The sequence below is a fragment of the Protomyctophum bolini genome, assembly GCF_963924005.1.
Source record: "Protomyctophum bolini genome assembly, chromosome: 13".
NCBI lineage: Eukaryota > Metazoa > Chordata > Actinopteri > Myctophiformes > Myctophidae > Protomyctophum > Protomyctophum bolini.
Window position 1 is genome coordinate 23,838,007 of NC_137874.1, and position 22,655 is coordinate 23,860,661.

Below are 22,655 nucleotides of genomic sequence, written 5' to 3' on the forward strand. Positions count from 1 at the left end.
CATTAAATTTCTAGGAAGGGGGAAAAAAGCAGATATAGGCAATCTACAAGCTCAGTCTTGTGAGCTTGTACATTGACTATTCTCACTTGATGTTTTGAGCTTTTTTTTGTTATGCACATGGCTTAAAGTTCTCAGTCCTAGGGACTGATTTCAGTCCTGAGGATCTCATAGGGGTCGTTTAATGAGATCAGTGCAGATTTGCAAAAAAACATTTTCAGTCTTGGGATTGTTTTTGGCTTCAAGCCCTGTATGCAGCTAAGCATTGATCAAATTTTTATTTGAGTACTTCCAACAAGGAACAAGCTATGTATTAACCAAAAAAGCATGGTCATTGGTCCTACATAATTAATTTAAAAATAAATTAAAAGCAAGTGCTTCTCTATGGCAGTACCTTAATTCATGTAGCCTACAAATTTGACAGCAACTTTCACTTATAGTTGAGTAATATTTGAGTAGCCTACTACCACGGGGCCATTCGGCCTGTCTAGTTACTAGTACATAGGAATAGTAGTAGCCTTATTAGCCTATAGCTATCTCCTTGCACAATAGTCTATTGTCAATCTCTACACTACACAACCTTGAACTGGGGTTGAACTGATGTAGGGCTGTAGTCTGTAGTTAGTAGAAGTGTAGATAAGGTGTAACCTAGGCTACTGTAAGTCCCGGGCCTACTCCCTTCTCAGTTACCGCCCGCTCACAGATGAAAGCCATACTAGAAGACGTGCTGCAGCAGGGAACCAGTCTGGGTCTTCAATTCGCTCTGGATAATCGTGACATCATTTGATACGAAATTAAATTCCACCCTGGGATTTTTAAACTGGGAGAAAGTTCACCGACCAATAGTCAACTGAAATGGCAATGATCGCAGCGGCAAGTACGTCTACAGCATCAGGGTTGTCTGGACAAGCAAATATACAGAACCAAGTCCCCTATTCAGAGTCGGACACGGAACCAGAGGAAGAACACGCAGCGACAGTCGGTACCGGGCCACCCTTGGGCTCCTTGCGGCGCTGCCAGATCATTCACAGCGGCCACTTTATGGTGTCCTCTCCCCACAGCGATTCCACACCGCGCCGAAGAAAAAGAGTGGGATATGATTTTGATACAGTGAACAGGACTTGGTGCCAAACATACACGTTTGGTCCGTATAGTTCTGGAAGTTTGAGCATTGATCCTACACTTACGCGGTTATTTGAGTGTATGTCACTGGCCTACAGGTACGTATGTTGCAACGATTTGTCAAATCAAAACTTTATGATGTACTTCCCTATAAAATGGCCATTCATCATAATAATCGTCATATTAATAATAATAATCGCCGATTATTATTTTTATTAGCCTATTTTTATTTATTATTAAAGCAATTAGGTTTACTTGTTTTTGTGTCTGCTTGTGCAACATCTCTGAAAACTGACAGAAAGATGGACTTTGCTTCCAGTTGGCATGATGATTAGCCTGACTTGCAGTTGCAGAAAACAGTTTTGACATTAAAGGCCACCAAACCAAATGGTAGCCTACAACACAACTCTGTTTCAACTGCCTGAATCTTAACATGTCGATATGTTCAAAGTAGTTTAATATTTTCTATTTCTAAACGGAATTGCTGCCCAAAACACCTGTTTGTCTTTTCAAGCCTGTATCCTCATCATCTTATAGTCTATTACTACTGCTGCTGCTACTACTAATAATAATATAATTATATGTAGTGGAGTAGAACTTAGAAGTATAAAGTATAGAAAATTGGAAATACTCCAGTAAAGTAATAGTACCTCAAAATTGTACTTGTAAACTACTTGAGTACATGTATGTGGTTACTTTTACACCACTGCTAATGACCACCCACAAAATGATTATCATTAACCTTACTAAGTAAAGTACAAATACCTCAAAATTGTACGTAACTACTTAGTTACTTTCCACCACTGATATTATTATTATTATTATGGCAGTATTTTACTGGTATATCTCTTAAGATAAACATCCTTGAGAAAACACAGTAGCTTTGGAATGTTGCATAGGCTACTATGAAATTAATGCTACTTCTGCCAGATTACCACCTTGTCTTTTGTAGTTTACTGACAGTTGCATAATCAGTGGCAACATAGGCTATTGCACCTCTTCTCTAAACCATTACATTACATTAACAGTAGGCCTATTTTGATCAGAGTTGAGCAGATGAGCCTGTCAAACAGTATTTTTGCACAACATTGTTTTTCATTAACCAGTCGGGTGTTTATTCGTTTTTCCCCACTTCAATCAATCAGTCACATGTTCATGTAGTGGCCCTTCTTTGTTGCACAATGTGTAGGAGTCTAGAAAATGCATTAAACTCACTCCATTAAAAGCATCTTTAAAATGTTTCACCTGGCTTCCTAGCAACTCAATGAGTACCTAGCATAAGGAGAGCTTTTCTCACATTATGTGTGCAGAGACCATGAAGGGGCAAAGTAGCCAAAACAGCTTGGCAGTGTAATGTTGAACAAGGTGACTGGACACAATTAGTCAAAATAAGTAGGCCTACAGGTTTTCAGCATAGGTAATGCAAACATCCTTCCAGTACTGTCATCAGATGTTTTTAAATATCAATTGATCAGTCTCTAATTCCTCTGTTAACTTGCTTTCAGTGGTAAGATTGCCTCCCCAAAGTGGAAGTCTTTCAAAGGCCTGCGGTTGCTGTGGAGAGATAAGATCCGTCTTAACAATGCAATCTGGAGAGCTTGGTTCATTCAGTGTGAGTCCATCACCCCTCCTCACTGATACACGCTACATGTCCTCAGAAAGCTCAAGACTGATTACACACAAGGATCACAATTTCAAACAAACAAACAAACCAGTGTTTCCCTAACAATTTATATCCCAGTCCCATTCTTATGGGTTGCGAGACTCACAAGTAAAAATCCTTTTGCCCATTTTTCTCCACAATTCAGTCTTTAGGCCAATTAATTCCTCCACACATTTCTGTGTTGTCACTATGCTATTCTATTGTATCCTACTGACTCACCTACCCGTTTATATGATGTTTTGTCATCAATTGTTTCGATGAATTGAGTACAGGACCCCAGTGCTTAATTAGTTTGTATTATCTTTTTTAACACAACCAACGGCCAGTAACCAGCCCGCACGTCAGAACACAATAGAGTAGTTTTTGTACGTCTTTAAATGTTCTGATGAATTGAAAATGGAGGATCCTGATGTAAACAAGTCTTAGTGCTTTTTCTGGTTTTATACTCGTAGCAGTCAGATTTTGTATTGACCTGTGTAGCCTACTTTCGTTTGAACTGTACCCATTCTACAAACTGTGAATACAATTTACAATCAATCAATCAATTTCAATCAAAAAACATTTGCAGCAGCAGTTTCCACAGGGACACGCTGGCTGTAAGAACACATAGGCATTTGCAGTTCAGTTGGCACAGCGGCTCAACTGAGAATACTACAGTATAACATTAGATACTATATAAAATACAGTATAACAAGTTATGGTGGCCCATCATCAGAACAGTACGCAATGCTAAATACCTGCGAGTTGTTTTTGTTGTCCTTTTCCTCCTCCGATGACAACTCAATAAACTCATCAACGCTACTACTATTTCATTCTGTATTAGTCTTTTTATCACCACGCCAATTATCACCCTCTTCAAAATAATTATAATTGTCATATATGCCATTGCTGAATGGTTAGAGTCCATCTGGGAAGCCAAAGGTCCTAGGTTCGATTCCAGGACTCAGCATATCTCGAAGTGTCCCTGAGCAAGACACTTAACCCCTAACTGCTCACTGAGCACTCGAGAACCAACCGCTGTCTATTTTCGCTATTAAATAGTGCTTGAGTGGTTAATTCATAATCTCTTTTTTGTAAGTTTTAGTCCTGGGGAGACACCAAATGTATCTTCTGTGTTTCAGCTGAAAAAGTTAGGAAACTGAAGGTTATGTAATAACCGTGGTTATTTAAGCAGCATTTGCGATGAATATGCATTTGGAGATCATCTCTGATTGGATTAGCAATTGGCATCAGAGATGCTCTCTAAATGCGTATTCTGAGCAAATAGCTGATTAGAATAACTAAAGAAATAAACAGATAATTTCTACATTCAGAACATGAAGATGATCAATTGAGTGTTATTATACTATATGTGCTTCAGATGTGGAGAAGAGAAAGAACGCAACATGTGGTTTTGTCACCCCACTGTATGGCTCGGAGTCTGATGCACATCGCAAACCTGAAGTGAGTCTCCTCTCCTTTGATCTAAGGAAAGTGTATTTTAATTGAATGTGAACAATACAGCTGAACTTCCCCAAAGTAAAACGAAAAACATTGAGGGTAAAGCTTACCTGCAAAGTATTGTATTTTTGCTTTTACACTATAAGCAAATGTAAGTTTGCAAGTTGTCCATTATTAATATACTATATGGTTTTTAACTGAAGTCAGTCATGCCTTTTGTATTTCTGTTTCCTGTTAAAAGGCAATTGTGTTAGAGGGCAGCTACTGGAAGCGCAGGATTGAAGTGGTAATCAAGGAATATCACAAGTGGAGGATTTACTACAAGAAAAGGGTGAGTGCATGTTTGAGTTTCCTGATACATAATGAATATAAAATAGTTAAAGCTGGAGAGACGTGGAGACTCCTGTTTTTCAGTCTATGCTGTTACTGAAGAAACACTCTATAGCAATGAGTACTATCACAATATAGAGCTTTTTAACACTTATTTTAACCAAAGAAAATCACTTACCCTACCTTTAATTTCATTTTTTGGTAAAGAGGATCCAGTTTGTAAAAGTGTTACCATTTTGGCAATCCATGAGTATAGTGATTCATCTATCTCCTGTGTATTTTATTTATTTTATGTATATGCTTAGGCTATGATGAATAATATATATTCATTGTTTCTTTGTATCTCCAGAAAAATAAGGATGACCTCTTTTCCATACTACATCAGGTAATGGAAACATTAAACCAATGTATGTTTAATGCTTTGCCCATTGTATGTTGAAAAGATCTTGCTGTTTACCCTAAGCTCTGCATCGTGTGTGTGTGTGTGTGTGTGTGTGTGTGTGTGTGTGTGTGTGTGTGTGTGTGTGTGTGTGTGTGTGTGTGTGTGTGTGTGTGTGTGTTTGGGCATGGCGTGCATGCGTGCGTGCATGCATCTTTGTACTAAATGAGACTGAGAGATTGACCCAGTAGTGTTTAGAAGAAACGTGCGAAACAACTTGCGTCATTGACTGACATTTGTAGGCTCACATTGATGATTGCTATCCTCCACAATACCTCTAACCTCTACTCAGACTTTAGCTTTGTTGAATTCAAATGGCTTCCAAATTTAATCATTTAATCAAATCCGACCTACTTCTCAGGATGCTTTTGAGAACAAGGTTTTGATGTGGACAATTTAACCCGGACATCACACATGGGCAAAAACAAACGAATCATCACAAAATAAAAGAGAGGTTTAGAGAAATGGGAGAGAGGAAAACAGGTCCCCCAGGGGAAACACCTCACTGACGACAGTGCTCACATGACTCCTTATGGGTGATTTATACTTCTATACAATCACAATTCCTTATCTTAGTCTTTAATGGCACATCATCGCAGGTCTTCATCTGTTACAGTCTAAATCTTACCGTAGTTTAATTGTGTTCGCCTTGGAGGTCCCGAGTTGTCATGAGGTCAAAATTGAGAAGATAATATTTGACTGTCTGGCTGGAGTCCAGACTGATTGTGCATTTATATAGTCTGCTACCTGAGCGGGGTTCAAAGGAACACAAGCCAGCAGATAGTAACAGGTTAAAGATCACTAAGCTATTGAGACTTGCAGTACAATGCTATGATGTACAGTAGCCATCAGCATTGACCTAAAACCGTTATTGTCTCCACCAGGCCGAAGGCATGGGGAGAGAGTATGTTTTGCACTCCGTCCTTGTGTGTGTCTGTTCAATCAATCAATCAATCAATCAATCAATCAAACTTTATTCATATAGACAAAACAACAAAAGCTGATCAAAGTGCTGTACAGGTTAAAAACAAACAGAACAGCGCCCATCAGCGCACAGACAAATAATCATAAAACTCAGATTGCAATTAAAAGTGCAATTAAAAGCCAAGGAAAAAGGTGGGTTTTCAATAAGGATCTGAACTCCTCAATGGACTGGGCAGATCGGATAGGGAAAGGTAGGTTGTTCCAGAGCGGGGGGGCGGCTGAGGCAAAGGCACGGTCGCCCCTGGTCCTTTTGGGTTGTTTCGAGTATAGTTAGTAGTGACTGCTCAGCTGACCTCAGAGCCCTGGCTGGAATGTAAGGCTGCAGAAACTCGGTGAGGTATATCGGGGCTAGCTCGTTTAGGGATTTATAGGCAAATAAAAGGACCTCAAGAATAACTCTAACATTGAAGTGAGGCCAAAACAGGACTGATATTATTATGTTCGTGTCTCCTTGTGCCAGTGAGAAGGCGCGCTGCTGAGTTCTGGACCAGCTGCAGGCGCCTGAGGGATGACTGGTCTAGGCCGATGTACAGGGAATTGCAGTAGTCTAATCTTGAGGAAAGGAAGGCATGAATGGCTATTTCTAATTATTGGCGGGGGAGATAGGGCTTGACTTTGGTGAGTAATCCGAGTTGAAAGTAGCTAGCTTTAACGACGGAACTGATATGTTTGTCTATTTTAAATGAGCTGTCAAAGACTACGCCAAGGTTTTGGCGTAGTCAAAGTGGGGCACTTTATCTAGTTGTTATTGAAACACTATTTGACATTTTTGTACATATACCACAGAGGATCTTACCATGTGATAAGATCTTAATTGTTTAATTCATCACTGTGTATCTGTGTATCATGCAGTACACCTGTATGGAAGCAGATGCATTGGTTGTTTCTGTGTTTCTGTCTGGCATGTATTGTGTTTTTCTATTGCAACATCCTGACCCTGTCAAATGGAGCTACTAGACACAATGAAAAGAGGTCTCTATCTCCTTGTACATCAAGATGTTTGTAGGAGCCAAACAGGGTTTATATTTGTCAGAAAAGAAGAAGCGCTTTGTACGTCCTTTTATGTAGAAAACTGCAGACAGGTGCTCTTTGGAGAGGGTTTCAATAATACAGCACAGGAGTTATTTCAAAGTTCTATACCTTTGAGTAAAGATCAATGTGGAAGGAGGTAAGAAGGTGGCGAACTTTACATTGACCCTGGTGAAGGCCCATGCAGGCCGAACGCGTTGGTCGTTTTTTTAACCCTTGTTTTTAAAATCTAAAGAAATAAAGGATTTTTCTACCTCAACTGCACAGAGCTGCCTTGGATCCTCTTTAAAGCTCGCCACCTTCTAACCTCCTTCTACATTGATCTTTACTCAAAGCCAAAGGTATAGAACTTTTAAAGAACTCATGTGCAGGGTTTATATTTGTATTTGTGCACTAGATTTGGATTATTAATATGTGATGGGTGAAGGCACTGCATTGCCACTCAATTGGTGGAAGTTGCCTTGTAGTAGAGGAGCATAGGGAGAGAGAATGGTGCTTTTGCACTAATTTGTCTAAAAGCGACAAATTTTGCACAGATGTAGCCCAGGACATGCTAATGATTTAGGTAGGGCGCCCAAGTCAAGGACCTTCGGGGTCGCAAATCCATATGAACCATTGATCATATATAAGGCAAAAGTTTCTAAATTTCATTATGCTTTAAGTAGCATGTGACGTGTCAAACTAGGGGTTTCATGATTCTGAATCCATTCCAAGCATTAGTTTTGCATGAAAAAACGGCCTCATCACAAATGTGATGAGGTGAGGTCAGAATGGCCGAATTTAGCCCGAATAGTGTTTTTCATGCAAACTAATGCTTGGAATGGATTCAGAATCATGAAACCCCCCTAGTTTGACACGTCACATGCTATATATAAATTAAATCTATTATACAGTAGGTTGTCAATGGTGGCCATATGGATTTGGCACTAAAGGTCGCCGAGGGATTGCTATCAGCTGCAATAATGTTAATCAGTATCTAACCACAAACCAGGTTAATTGAACATAGCAGAAGCATAAACAATGGGACTAAACATGATGGGATCTTTGATTGAAAACTGAAGCTTATAACAAAAATAAATAAAAATGTTTTCAGCTGAAACATTTGCTGTGTGTAAATGTAATGTACAGGCTAGTACATCGGAAGTGACCACATGGGAGTAGTATTTTTATGATTATTCTTTTCACAACATGTGTCTCCGTCTCTAGTCTATACATGTGTCGTGTGAAGGCTGTAATGTGAGGGTTTTCTGCTGGTCCACACGTGAGTGTGATTGCCAGAATTAGGTCGAGGACAAAGGTCTGCTGCTCTTATTGAAATGGTGAGACATGAAAATAAAGAAATGAACAAAGCCAACATAATGATGCCTGGTAGGTGACTAGTGTTTTTTTAACAATATGGTAAACTGCTTTTTCAATATGTAACAACCGCATGCACGCGCGGTCGCGCGCGTGTGCACACACACACACACACACACACACACACACACACACACACACACACACACACACACACACACACACACACACACACACACACACACACACACACACAGACACACACACACACACACACACACACACAGACACACACACACAGACAGACAGACAGACAGACAGACACACATTTTCAATTCATTACTACTCCACACCATTTTCCCTAAGAGAGAGTGTAGATAAAATGAAAACGGTTTCCGGCTCAGTTTAGGCTTCCCTATAAATGTAGCTTGTGACTCATCTCTCATCTCATATCTTAAAGACAAGATGAGGTGAAGTAAAGCACCCCAGACACATGGGAACAGCTGGGCCTGGATCCACATTTTCTGTGAGTGTTTTTATTAGATTTTCTTTGGAAAACCTTGGATGCCATGCACTGGCTACAACAAGCTTTTGACTGACTGGTCTTAGCGAGAAATATCACAGGATTTGGGAAGAGAGAGACCTTTTTGTCATTTTGAAGCTACTCCGACACTGCAAGTGTTGTTGTTTTTTTGTTTTTGTTTTTAAAGAATTTATGTTGTCCTTGATATTGATTATGTCATTGGTAAGTGGATACAATATTTTAGCATGTATCAAATATTGTATTTAGACTGTAGATTGTACATAGCCTATATTTATCCAGATACTCAATATTGGAGATACTTGACAAACCATAAACACAAATATCCATTTGTATATTGTTGATAGACTATACATAATTATTAATTAATATACTCGGTGTCGATAGACTGTAGGCCTACATATACAGTATATCCACCTGTGTACTCATCCACAGCAGCTCAGTATTTTATTTGATCTTTATTTGTATTTGTATTCTTATTAGGGGCCAAGCCGAAGGGAAGAAGGCCCCTATTGTTTTTATACCGTCTTTTCTACTTTCACAACGTTTTGCAGTTCTGGCAGTTCTGTGCTGTCGCTTTCCACGAAATTCAGCAATATGGTAGACTATGTAGAGGGTCATGGGACATGGTCAAGAACTGAAGCTCACAGTCAATCGTCAAAGGACCTCTGACCTTTAGATCTCCCAATTACACGATTGTATGAATTATATGATCCACTCTAGCCACTCCATTGTACAGTATGTCCATTCATTTGTGTGGAAGAATTTGGACCCTGCTAATGCATGGTTGGCTGCGGGAGTACAAACAATCCCTTCAGCCAATCAGCGTAATCAACAAAAAAATGTGACGTACTTTATTGCTTTTATGGCTTGGCCCCATCTTATTGTTGCCTTGCAGCATATTTCATCTTGGATTGGTTTATGACTCTCACTCTTACCTGTACCTCTCCCATTTTTCATTCTCACTGATGTTGCTACTGAGGATTTATAAAGGTTTATCTTATCTTATATACTTCCTGATTGAACATTCTTATCTTACGGTGTACGTTGTGTACATTGTATTACGTATTACTTTAGTTTTTCAGGATAGAGTTGTTAACCTGATTAAGAGGTGATAACTGAGAAGGGCTAAACCTTTTCTCCTCCTCCTCCTCGCACCTCTCAGCTGTTGGGCTACAGACATTTAGCGCACCGCAGCCCATTTAAGAGTCTGCAGCTGACTGGCAAAACCATGGTTGTGCTGTGTCTGCTGTGTTCAAGCTGGGGCCCAGCGAGCAATACCCGTTTGTCTTACTCTCTACCATGCACTAGTCTAAGCTAACGACTTTACTCTCGCTGCCCCACTGCCTTGTGGGTAAGTCCGGGAAGACAAAGGCTAAGGGTGTGCCCCTGACATAAAGGTTTTGGAAGACAATGGCTAGGGTTAGAAGGGATACGCGAGAGAGGCAAGGTTGAGATGTTCTGGACATGTTCAGAGAAGGGATGAGTTGTATATTGGGAGAAGGATGCTGAAGATGGAACTGTGAGGCAAGAGGAGAATAAGAAGGCCAAAGAGGAGGTTTATGGATGCGGCGAGAGAGGACATGCAGGTGACAGGAGTCACAGATGAAGATGTCGAAAACAGAACCAGATAGAACCTGATGATCAGCTGTGGCGACCCCTGAGGGGAATTAGCTGAAAGAAGAAGAGTTGTTAAAATCTTATTAAAAAGGTTCCAAACGTCAGCAAATGTTCAAATTACATGGCACTATTTGGGCATCAATCCCAAATGAAATTGATTCATACTGTAGTTGGCACTTGGGACTTTTCATCCATTGCTATCCCCTGCAGCAATTTCTAATAGGCCTTCTAATTGTATGGATCAGCGATTAATTTGGTGTGTCAAATAAATTGGTCCAGTCAATGTTTGAAAAATCCCCTTGCTTGTGTATTGTAGGGTTGGGCTGAGCTGGAGAAATGGTCCAATCAGATGTACAATGATCCTGAAGCTGTGCCAGCAGAAGCTCACATGTTTGACCTGGACTGCTTCCTGTCTGACATCTCTGATACCCTGTTCACCATGACCCAGAAGCCATGCCCCTGGAACAGTGACCGCCACAACAGTGAGTGTCTGTCTGCCTTTTATGGAGATGCCCTGTTGTCATCAGTATATTCCCATATTCTGCACATGACATACCATGTCCTCCACGATACGGCAAGTTTGAAGTTGATCGGTCGGATAGTTCTCCAGGTGTGCAAGCGTCTGACACACATGCAGACATTTATGCTATAGAGCTTCACTTCTGGTCCCTCCCGAGGACCAGAAGTCAATTCCCCGTTCGTTTTCCTCATAGACTTTTCAAAAAGTATAGACGTTTACACCGCGGACAAAGCCAACTGGAGTTGTGATGACAAATGACAGTAAACACAATGTTTTGGGCCGATCAAATAATTTGAAACAAGAAAAACATGGCAGGATACAACACTTTTTGTTTACCGTAGTTTTTCTTCTTGCAAATTATTTGATCAGCGAAAAACATTCTGTTTATTGTCATGATGGCTTTGGCTTTGTCCGTGGCGTCTTAAAATAAATACTTTTTGAAAAGTCTGAAAAATGTCCATATATGGAGACCTGTTTAGCTGTTCTGACATTCCATATGTTGATCTGACCTCACCAAACCCAGTACACTCAAGACACGCTCAATATATGGTGTGAAAATGAGACCTTTTCAGGAAAAGGTCTCAATTTTCGAAATAAATAAACTCCAGCAATTATGATTGTTGGAGTTTGAATACAACAGCTTGAATACAACATTTGATGGATCTATTTATCTAAAGACGCTGTTCAACAAAATGCAAAAGATACATTATCAGTGATGCTAGGGTGCATTTTGCATCCCAAAACGCAGATTATTGTTAATGGAACCATCCGTGGACCTTTCTGGGAGTCCCATGGACGCACTACTGTACTCAGCACTGTACTGTAATTTGGTGCTATTTAATTTACTTTATTTTTACTTTACTTTGCACTGTTGTTTGCATTAACGCTTTGCAATTGTCAGATTTAGAATTGTGTTTATTCCTTATGACTTATCTCCTGCTGTTATAGACTGCTGGTGTCTACGACGCATTGTAAGCTTGAACATCTGTTACAGTATGTTATGTGTGAGACATGATATGCAAGTACTATAAATCAGTACTTAAATGGTCATGTGACTGAGTCTATAAGAACCCATCCCACCAAAATAAGGAAATTCACATGATGAAAGCTGAGCTTTTTCTGAAACACACACCAAAACATACATTCACGTTGATGTGCTCATGTCTTATGTTGTGTCTTTTCCCTCCCCAGCCTACATGAGCAATGCTGATATGATCCAGCCAGGCCTGCCACCTCTACAGCCTAACCTGGATGATTTTATGGATATACCAGGTACCTCACCCTTTGTCTGTCTGTCTGTTTACCGTTGAGTCTCAGAGTGGATCTTTCTCCTACTGCTACAGAATGACGGATGGAGCTCGAAACCCGATACCTGAAAAATCCTGATAACACGCTTACCGTATTTAGTACCCGGTATCAATAAGCTTAAATCAGAAGAAGAGGCGATCAAGAAATAAATCGAATCACCCACGCTGGCACAAACATGTCGGTCTAACATGTTGGTCTAAAAGTGTATTGATACCTGCCAACCAGTGCTGCCCGGGCAAACAAAATTACGCTTTTTAAGCCCAAAACACACCAGTTGCAACTGTAACTCAAGGAGTAGAACAACTGGTGTAGTTTGGGCTTAACGTGACGGCACACACATTAACCTGTTAACTGTTGCTTCAATATTATTTTATTTAAGGAAAAAATATTTTAACTTTTGTCATCTGCATTCATTTTAGATTAGCAACTCAATCACCTACAACTTGCCAATAAAAAGGATACTGGTTCTGTTCAGAATTTATTGTCGTCTCCCGCCTTGCCACATAATTATAGAAAATGCTCGATAGTGGGCTCAATAAGACTCCGGCTCAATAAGCTTGATCGATAAGGTGCTCATTATCAATAATAAATGAACGCGCTCCATCTCTATTTATGACACCGTTTTGTTCTGTGATCCAAGTGGGCTGATCAGATAGTGAGACCTAATCTGGTAAATGACAGAAAGTCTTTTGACCCACTGGAGATGATAGAATCCTGATAAGAGCTTGTGATATGTGCAGCTGCCTTATCAGTATTGTATAGAAAGTCCCCAGTAACCTTTGGTTCTCCATTTTATTCCTATGGTGTGGGCATGGTATGTTACATCCTATGTTATAGCCTCTTAACTATTTTTCATTGTTCACGTGTGAAACCTTTTGGGGGAACTTAAAGGGCCACTTCGCCCATTTTGCAACCAGAGCTTATTTTAATGATGTTTAGGACACAAGAAACACTTTCCTGGGGTTTTTATGTGTGTAATATGTTTTTTATATATTTTAGTCATGAACACCGTGTTCATGACCAAAGTCCTTTCTGGACTAAAAAGTCACACCTCCATGCAGCCTCCCCTCTCTCCACAAGGAGGGGCAGTGCACTAAAGCATTATGGACATTGTAGGAATTCAGCAATCCAGTCAAACCCTAGTCAAACACACAGACTTCATTATATTTCTGGCCATAGGGTGCAAATTTCAAATTGGGCTGTTATTTACTACAAATAATATTAACATTGAGTGACTGCAGTTCCTTCCAGTGGTGAAATGTCCCTTTAATGGTGTAGCTGATGGTTTCTGGGTGGGTGACAGTCCTTTGTGTTGTTGTTGTGTCTGCAGTAACCCAATGGGCTCCCAGGAGTCAGTGGGGGGGGGGGTCAAAGGCTGAGCTGTGTCAGTAGAATGCGGAAATGAAAGAGGATGTGGTTCACCATGAGTCTGAAACTGGGTACCACGTACCACAGATGTTGTGGCTAACTTCTTTAAGATGAGAGGAGAACTGACCTGTTCTACGGACGGTTAGCTAGTAAGCTAATTAATAGAACCAATAACAAATATAACAAAGATGTTTTGGGCAGTATCATATTCAATATACTGTATGCCTGCTACTGCAGCTGCAGCTAAACTGGGAGTAGCACACACATTGTCTAACATACTATGACACGCACACAGTCATTAGTGTTTTTTAGTGCTCAGAATGGGATAAAGTACGATGTTGGGAACGTAATAAAACATGAATTCAACGTAACGCTATGCATAATATGATAATAATAGTCCAATCGGCAGTTCACAGCCGCGAGCGAGACTGGCGCGGCAATGGAGGACAATGCTGCTTCTTCTCTGTTTATGTTGCGCATTTCACTGGCACTGGCCTCACGTTACCGCCTATTGGTAATGTGAGGGAATGTGTTAATAATGGAAAGTCTTCAAGTCACATATGCAACTGATCATGCATCTAACACTGGATTCCATGATATCTCATGCTCAAGTTCTCTTCCCAAGAATTTCTATTGGAATTCAGAGATAGAGGCTTGGCTTAATGGCTTTGCTTTGCTGCAGTTGTACAGCTAGTTAATTCATAGTTATTTATTAACACGTGTCACACAGTAAACAACACCTGCACACACACATATACTGTATGTATATACGTGTGTATATATATATATATATATATATATATATATATATATATATATATATATATATATATATATATATATGTATATATATATATAAAATACTTGGGGGTCTGTAAATAACTGTTAATCTGTCTGTTTCAGATATATTCATGAACTATCGAAGCCAGCCATTGGAGCAGGCTTTTCTTTCAGACTGTTACTTTGCAAGCTCATCCAGTGAAGCATTTGCACCAGAGTTGTCCCATGTGGTAAACACTCCAGAGGTTCTCATTGACACCCAATTAGCTCAGGTAGGCATACTATTGACAGCTGCCTTTCATTTTATCCTGTACAAATATATAGTACTTTAGCTCAGATAATAGCCTACACTTTTCTAAAGCAATTAATCCTGTTTAACCACGTAAGTAATTCAGTTTCAGCTGAATTGTCATGATGAGTGCTTGGGGGAGCTGTTGGGGGTTAAGTGTCTTCGACATGCGTACGTACTGGGGGGCGAAATGGTGACTACAGCTGCCTCAAGCTCTATATAGTTTGGCGTACGACAAATTATGAAAGTAAACAAGCTTGTAGAAACTATACTGCAAGCTACTATATTAGTTTTTTTTAGAATTTAGAAATTAGTTTTTATTTTCGCCTATAATGAAATTCAGTTTAGGTTGAAAGTGGTTAAACCATAAGAAAACAAGCTTCTTTTCAATTACAAATAAAAAACAAACAATAAGAAGACACATCTCTCTTTTCCAGCCTAACTTATCTGGCACTTTAACTCATCCCTCCTCATCTGATGTCCAGCCAGTCCAGTCCAGGCCAACCCAAGACTGCAGCGAGTACGGCACAGCCAGCATAATATCGGGGGTCATGTCCTATGGCCATCAATCTTACCACGAACCACCTGTTTCTATGGCAATTACCAGCGTGCAACAGCCTGTTGCCTCTGAAAGTAGTTCGTTCATGTATCCACCGCCGTGTCATAAGTATGGCTATTATGTGACGACAGCCAGCACTGTGCCCTCCACCGTCATCACCCACACGGCCTCCAGCATGGGCAGCCTGGGGCCTGTGGCCCAGGCCCATGGCTACCCTACCAAAGAGGACATGTACCCACATCCACAGACACCCTGCCATTCTCAGAGTTACCCGTCTGCGGTCTCCGACCCAGCACGTGGTACCTCGCCATCTGTCGGCATGGCCGAGTGCTTCTCAGTCCCCCAGCAGGTCGCCGTTGCTGGAGCGAGGCCGAAGCACAAGCAAAATATGGCAGGGATGAAGATGGTACGACCCACCGTGGCTTTGCCTCGGCCTCCCCCCACCACACCTCCACAGACCAGCTGCCTCGCCAAACTGCTGTCCTCCGCTGCTCAAGAAAGTCAGTACATTTTTTCCCTCTTCTTTAATTGTCTCCATCATAACGGCTATATTTGTTATTTGGAGAAGATGTTTTTACAAACCTATATAGCCTATAATGCTATGCCCAAAATAGGGATGCCAGGTTAAGTCTGCCTGTGGTTCTGTACATATAAGGTTTCTGCTCCGACAGAGACGATATGTTTGTTACATCACAAATATTATAACAACTGAATGGGTTGTTTGCAGGGAAACCCATGCTGGGATTTGAACCACCTTTAGGAACAGCCAATGGACAGAGATCATCATCTCCAAGCTCCCCAGTAAGTCCCAACTCATCACTAAAATTACTGGGGCATTAACCTTGCAGAAAATATCCCAGAAATCAAATGTCCTTAAGTTAATATGTCCTTCAATTTGTCTGCACGTATTTATTACTTACTTACTTACTTAACTTCTTTCTTTGCATGTTTTCTTCGCATTTCTTTTGAAAAAATTATACCTCCTTATATAACAATAAGACCTGATCAAAATAAATCACGGCACAATCACGGAAAATAATCACGGCACAAATACATTGTAACACTCATGATTAGATGAGATGAGAGACTAAAGGATTTCTGTTGTTCAATAGTCGGGTAGCAGCATGCACGTCCAAGCAACTACATCTCAGCTGCAACATGGAATCGAGTGGCCGTCAGGGATCTCACTGTTGACACCACTACAGAGCCAGACCTCAGTCCTCAGTCGCAATACACCCAGCACCAGCACCTCAAGAGTCTCAGCAGTGTCTGCCCTCTTAATTCCCAAGAGTGAGAAATTATCCCCGGTACAAATCTACGGCACTGATAGGAAGATCAGCTTCTCAGGTAAGATTTAATTTTTCTACCGGCACAGGGGGATGAACCCTCCTTTAAATGGATGAACCTAACCACTGTCGTGTTCTTTTGTAGTTACCAACTTTGTCATCAAAGTTTTATAATGTTAATTTTACAATAAAGCATACAAAATACACATGACTTACACAAGAAAAAACAAACAAAACAAAACACAACTAGCAAAACCCCAATGGACAACACCCAACACATTCTGTTGTTGACAATAGTGATTCTATCATCTGTAATGTATTACCAATACCAATTACAAATTGTTAATGCAACCATCCTTTAATATACAAATAAAAGTAGTCGTTTTTCCCGCTATTTTTGAATATGTTCATCTAGTTGCCCAATGTAAGGAATCCAGGATTAATGTGGAGTATTGTCCCTTACATAGATCTAATAATGAATATCATGTTTCCCCCTAGAAATGCTGTGTCCTTTTCTTTTATAGCTAGTTTTTCAGGGAATCCAGACCAACATCCAGACCAACCAACAAATCCTATAGACAAAGCATCCAACCCGGAGTCCCCGCTGTCTTTATTCTCTGGGCATGGTAGAATAGAGTCCAACAAGGTAAATATATGTTACAATCACTGATGATGTCATGAGACCTGGGCACCATATATGGGGGCTTTCCCCATGTATGGGGATTTTGAGTGATACACTGACTGACAAAAGTCATAGTAAATGTGACCTGCGGTCGCAAAAAGTGTATTAAATACTTTATGGTTCCCACAGATATGACCAAATTAAATAGTTATTAGCGTATACCCTATATATCCTTTTTGCAGGATACCTGTGAGTAAGGTCGCATTCACACCTCTAATTCGGTAGACTCGATGAGAATGGGCGTAGAAGTTGCATCAAGTTTTGCATATTTAATTTGCTTCGTTTGCCTTCACACTGCGCTGTCATCCGCAGCAATTGGAAACGCAGCAGGGACCTTTATCAATGTGTTCAATTCATAAACTACACAGTGAAATCTATGGTGTTCAAATTATATGTATATACTGAAGCCCTATATTTTGATGAGGGCTTCAGTCTCCTCATTCGACCACGTCTATCCACGGTAACGGGACATCTTTGCGCTGCCTAAAATATGCCTTCTCCGTCTCCAAATGTATTTCCTCATCATTCATCCGCCACATTGTTTGCTTACTTTCCTTTATTTGATGCGGGTTGCATTTACACCTGCAGTGAATCGAAGTCAGGTGCACTTGGAAGCGAAGTGAAACCCTTGTTTTTGGCGAAGTAGAATGCGGTTCTTTGATCCGCATCAGATTTCAATTGAGCATTCACACCTGCCAAACGAAGCGCACTTTCCGACAATACGCAGCAGGATTCGTTTTAATCGCAGTAAAGCATTCAGTGAATGCGACATAAGAAACAGATCTCACTGTGATGTCTAAAAACTGTGCTTTCTGTAGCAGGTAGAGACCAGGCGGATAACTCACATCTCAGCTGAGCAGAAGAGGCGGTTCAACATCAAACTGGGTTTTGATACGCTACACAACTTGGTGACAACCCTTAGCTCTCAGCCAAGCATAAAGGTATTACTTTTAGGGAATGTGACAGACCCTTTGTCAATGTCAAGTCCCGCCTGCGGTCCCGCCCCTCTTTGTGGTTGCTGATGCTTGGTTGGATGAAAATCCTCTCTCTCCATCCACTGCCATTGAAACTTGTTTATTTTTAGTTACCTTGTATTGATATTTAATGTATGTATTCAATTCTTAACTTGGCCTCAGTAACAAGGAACATATCAGGTGCTGTATATTGTAGTGAATGGGCACAATAAATAATAGTCTAAACAATATGGATGCCAACAGTTATGATATGATATGATATAGTACTTTATTGTCAGTTCGCACTGAAATTTGTCTTGCAGCCTTGTATGCAACACATATACACACATTTGACATAACACAAAAACAGTGGCCAAAAACCTGATTAAGCCTCAAAGTCGACTGATGGACAAAAGACTTCTTCAGTCTGACCTTATTGTACACCCCATCTAAATGATTGATAGTGAAGCTTAACTAATGCAGAGCAAAGCACCAAGCTGGGGGGCACCAAACACCTGGGCAAATGGGAAAAAGACTGGACTTTTGCAAGTAACTTTGCCGAAATAGTGTCCGAAGTACGGTCTGCTGAGCCGGTGCTGAAATGTGTCGGCATCATCCCTCGTCCCCCACTGGGGCAGTGAAAATGTTCAGCAAATGTACCATTTGGGTCCAGTTGCAACGCTATTGGAGTTATAGGTGTCCGTGGCCTTAATCATGCATATCAAAATGGGGGTCTTTGAAATTAAAAACATTTGGAACCACTGTGCTAATCGCTCTGTTTACTGGCACAGATCAGCAAGGCCACCACGTTGCACAAGACAGCTGAGTACATCAGTAAGATGCAGCAGGAGAGGGCCCAGCTTCACGAGGAGACTCAGAGACTCAGAGAGGAGATACAGCTTCTCAACTCTGCCATCAAGTGAGTGAGACAAGTACTGCCATTTGTTGACTAGTCTAGGGTTCATGCCATTTACTCTAATTTTGCAATCGTATGTTACTAAGAGCTAAATGTCTGCATTGTAAATTGTTAAGGTAGGGTAGGTATCTGAGGGGGAAAATGAGTAGTAACGTAGCCATGATCTAATTTATATGTCATTGTATTTAGTTGAATTAGGAGTAGGTTATTCATCCAATATCAAATGTCTTGTGTATACAGTGTGTGCCAGCAGCAGCTGCCTGCCACCGGTGTGCCAATCACACGCCAGCGCTTTGACAGTATGAGGGAGAAGTTTCGAGTGTATGTTCGGGCACAAACCCTGCAAAACTGGAAGTTCTGGATTGTATCCTCACCTGTTATAGGACACGTGCATTCAGCCAGGGATCCAAACATATTTAAAACCTGTAAATTCATGTGTAACGTTCATGTGTAACGTTTTCAAATGTTTAGAGAACTTCTCTAAACACTATTCAGCACCATTTTTATTTGTCTGTGTGTCTGCCCCTGACACTCGCAGCAAAAGGATGTAGTGATCGGAAATGTATATATAAATAAATTATGTATTTTACCATTTCTGATAACGTATCCAAAATATCCTCGGGTGCCAGGACCCCCCATCATAAGTGTTGCCAAAAATACTACTAAATTGTTTCACAGTATGACTGTATGCATTTATGACCTAGCCTTAGTAGCCTAGCCTGTGAAATCTTGATATTTTCCCATGTCTGTGCTTAAGAAGGTTCTGTTCAAAATGCAGGTACCTTTATTTATTGAAACATGCATCACATTTCAGTGATATCATTCTAGCATGTGCTTGACAAGGTCCCTAATAGGGTAAATGTAAGTTTTATAAATGATTTCCTGCAGTAACATTTGACATAGAATCTTGCCTTATATCATTAGTTAAATTAGCTTTTTCTTTTTTTCCCCTATTGGTGTAATTGGACAGATAAGAGCCATTTTATCGACTCAATTCTAAACTCACACTAAACTCATAGAGGTTTCATAACAGTCAAATCTATGAGATGCATGATAGCCTGAGGGCATCCACATCGTTGACGGCAGACTGCTGGGCGAGCGCTGGCGCTTTGGCATAGGTGACCCCCCATGCCAAAGAGCCAGCACTCGACCAACATGAAAATAATTCTGTACTGGCCATATAAGGAGCATGTCTTTTTTGATGAGGTCGGATCAACATATGGAATGTCAAAACAGGTCGGCTCCATACAGTATATGGAGATCTAAGGGTGGTAGCGGGGACATTCTCTTGAGTGTACAGGTAGGCCTAGGTAGGGCCGGGCCTTAATTTGTGGGCCTGTTGAGAACTAGTTTTCGCCGGCTGCACCAATAACTTTGGGGTAGGCCCGTCTAGAGTTTGAATGGACAGTCAAAAGGGAGACATCGAAGAGGAAGGATGGATGGGGAAGGATATGTAATGTCAGAACAGGTTCTGACATATATCCATATATGGAGATCTAAGGGTTTGAGGTCAGATGTAGAGTTGCTAGCCAATATTGATGACGTCAGGAATCTCCATATATGGGCTTAACTGCGACAGCAGATCGTATTTACTATGACTTCAGTGATATCCATCCCTGATGATGTCACGTGATGTCACGATGACCTGGGCACCATGTATGTGGGAGGATGTCACATGATGTCACGATGACCTGGGAACCATATAAGCCTATTGGGGCTTGCCTGGGGGGACCAACCAACCAACCAACACACACTCACTGACGGGAAATGCTAGATTCATTCCATAGTTAACTGCGACCTGTGGTCGCAAAAATTCTATGATTCAAGTTGCTTTCCTCAACCATTGTCAGTTCAGTATAATCATTGAGCCCTTGTTCGAGTCCTATAATGGGATGGTGTCTACGGCGAGTGTGGAAGACCTGTGTCGATCCACACTATCATGGCTAGAACAACATTGTTCCCTGCCTTCTCTTAGACCCAGTAAGTCTGCTTGTGTTTTAGAAACTACACATTGTTGTAATGCATTTTATCTGCCTTTACACAGTGGTGGAAAGTAACATACATTTACTATATACACGTTTGAGGTATTTTCTTTTACTTCACTTGAATATTTTCAATTTAGAGCACTTTTACTTTTACTACTATTTGAAAACTTTAGTTAGGCCTACTAGTTACTTTGTAGATTTTGATTATTATTACAAAACATACATTAACCACTTAAGTTCAGCCCTATGTACATACATTTTGACCATTTGAAAATAGCCGATCTACAAGCTCACAATGCGTCGCAGATCAACTTTTACTTGTGGTACTTTAAGTACATGTACCAATACTTTTGTACTTTTGCTCAAGTACATTTTGAATTCTGGACTTTCACTTGTATTGTAGTATTTCTACATTGCAGTATTGGTACGTTTACTTCAAGTACAAAATGTGAGTACTTTTTCCCCACCACTGCCTTTGCACATAATCGCTAACACCTGTGCACTGTCTCTGTTTGTGCGTGCCCCCTCAGTGGTTCTGAGTTCACTCCGTCTCCTGAGCACATCCACCGCCATTCTGACAGACCCCAACCTCCTGCCAGAGCAGGCCACCTTGGCTGTCACTCAGGGCAACCCTGCTGCTGCTGCTGTCTTGGAACACTCCCTGCAGCTCACGTCTCGGGACAGCACACAGCCCATGTAACCGTGAAGGACACACTTTTATGGAACACTTATAACGCCACCTCACCTCTTTATACAGAAACTGATGCTCACCCGCAGAGAAGACCTGCTCACTTATTAATGGATAACCCTTTTTGCAATTTCTAATGCTGCACAACCTATAAGCGCTTAATAATCAATCTTATATTTTAACTTTGTTTCCGAAAAGCAGAACGTCAGGTATATTGTTAAAAGATATCTATCAATCCATGCTGTCCATTGTTTGTGTGTGTGTGTGTGTGTGTGTGTGTGTGTGTGTGTGTGTGTGTGTGTGTGTGTGTGTGTGTGTGTGTGTGTGTGTGTGTGTGTGTGTGTGTGTGTGTGTGTGTGTGTGTGTGCATTTTAATATTGAGCAAGACAAGAGACAAATCTATAAACGGATGTATTGTTAAATTCTGCCACCCCCCTCGCCCTTTTCAATCATCATTGTCTTTAAATTGCACTAGATGGCGCTACACAAGTGGTATCTTCTTTGTCACAAAATTATGCCATTTTTGTCGATAGGATGTAGGAGCCCCTCCAATCCAGCAGGGGGTACTGCGCAGTCAGTGTTTTTTAGTTTTTTGTTGTTTTTTTAACAAAGCTCCTTTGTGTTGCCATGTCTGCGTATTGTAAGCGATTTGGGGCTTATGGATGCATAAAGCTGCCAAAATTCAAATGAAATGGCAAATACAAAAAGTCAATTGAAATAAGAGAAATGCTTTTTCATTTTCAGGTCATTAACGCATTTCTTGAAACAAAAATAAATCTAAAATGCAGTAGCATTTACATTATTATTTATTTATTTAGCGAATGCAAAGTCCTTAAGCCAAACGGTTGCCTCCTGGTCTG

The 22,655-nt window shown here is 40.7% G+C and overlaps 1 protein-coding gene across 1 annotated transcript; it reads left to right on the plus strand.

The window, feature by feature from the left end:
* Positions 1-852: 852 nt before the first annotated feature.
* mlxipl (MLX interacting protein like) lies at positions 853-21,807 on the plus strand (the record flags this gene model as incomplete). Its single annotated transcript, XM_080780189.1, is given in 17 exon segments — positions 853-1,217; positions 2,625-2,731; positions 4,143-4,225; positions 4,464-4,553; positions 4,870-4,887; positions 4,890-4,937; positions 10,778-10,943; positions 12,173-12,253; positions 14,561-14,709; positions 15,164-15,785; positions 16,465-16,632; positions 17,096-17,217; positions 18,072-18,194; positions 18,998-19,125; positions 19,363-19,486; positions 20,973-21,102; positions 21,638-21,807. Coding segments are annotated over 17 exon segments (2,694 nt in total).
* Between the last annotated feature and the right edge of the window lie 848 nt (positions 21,808-22,655).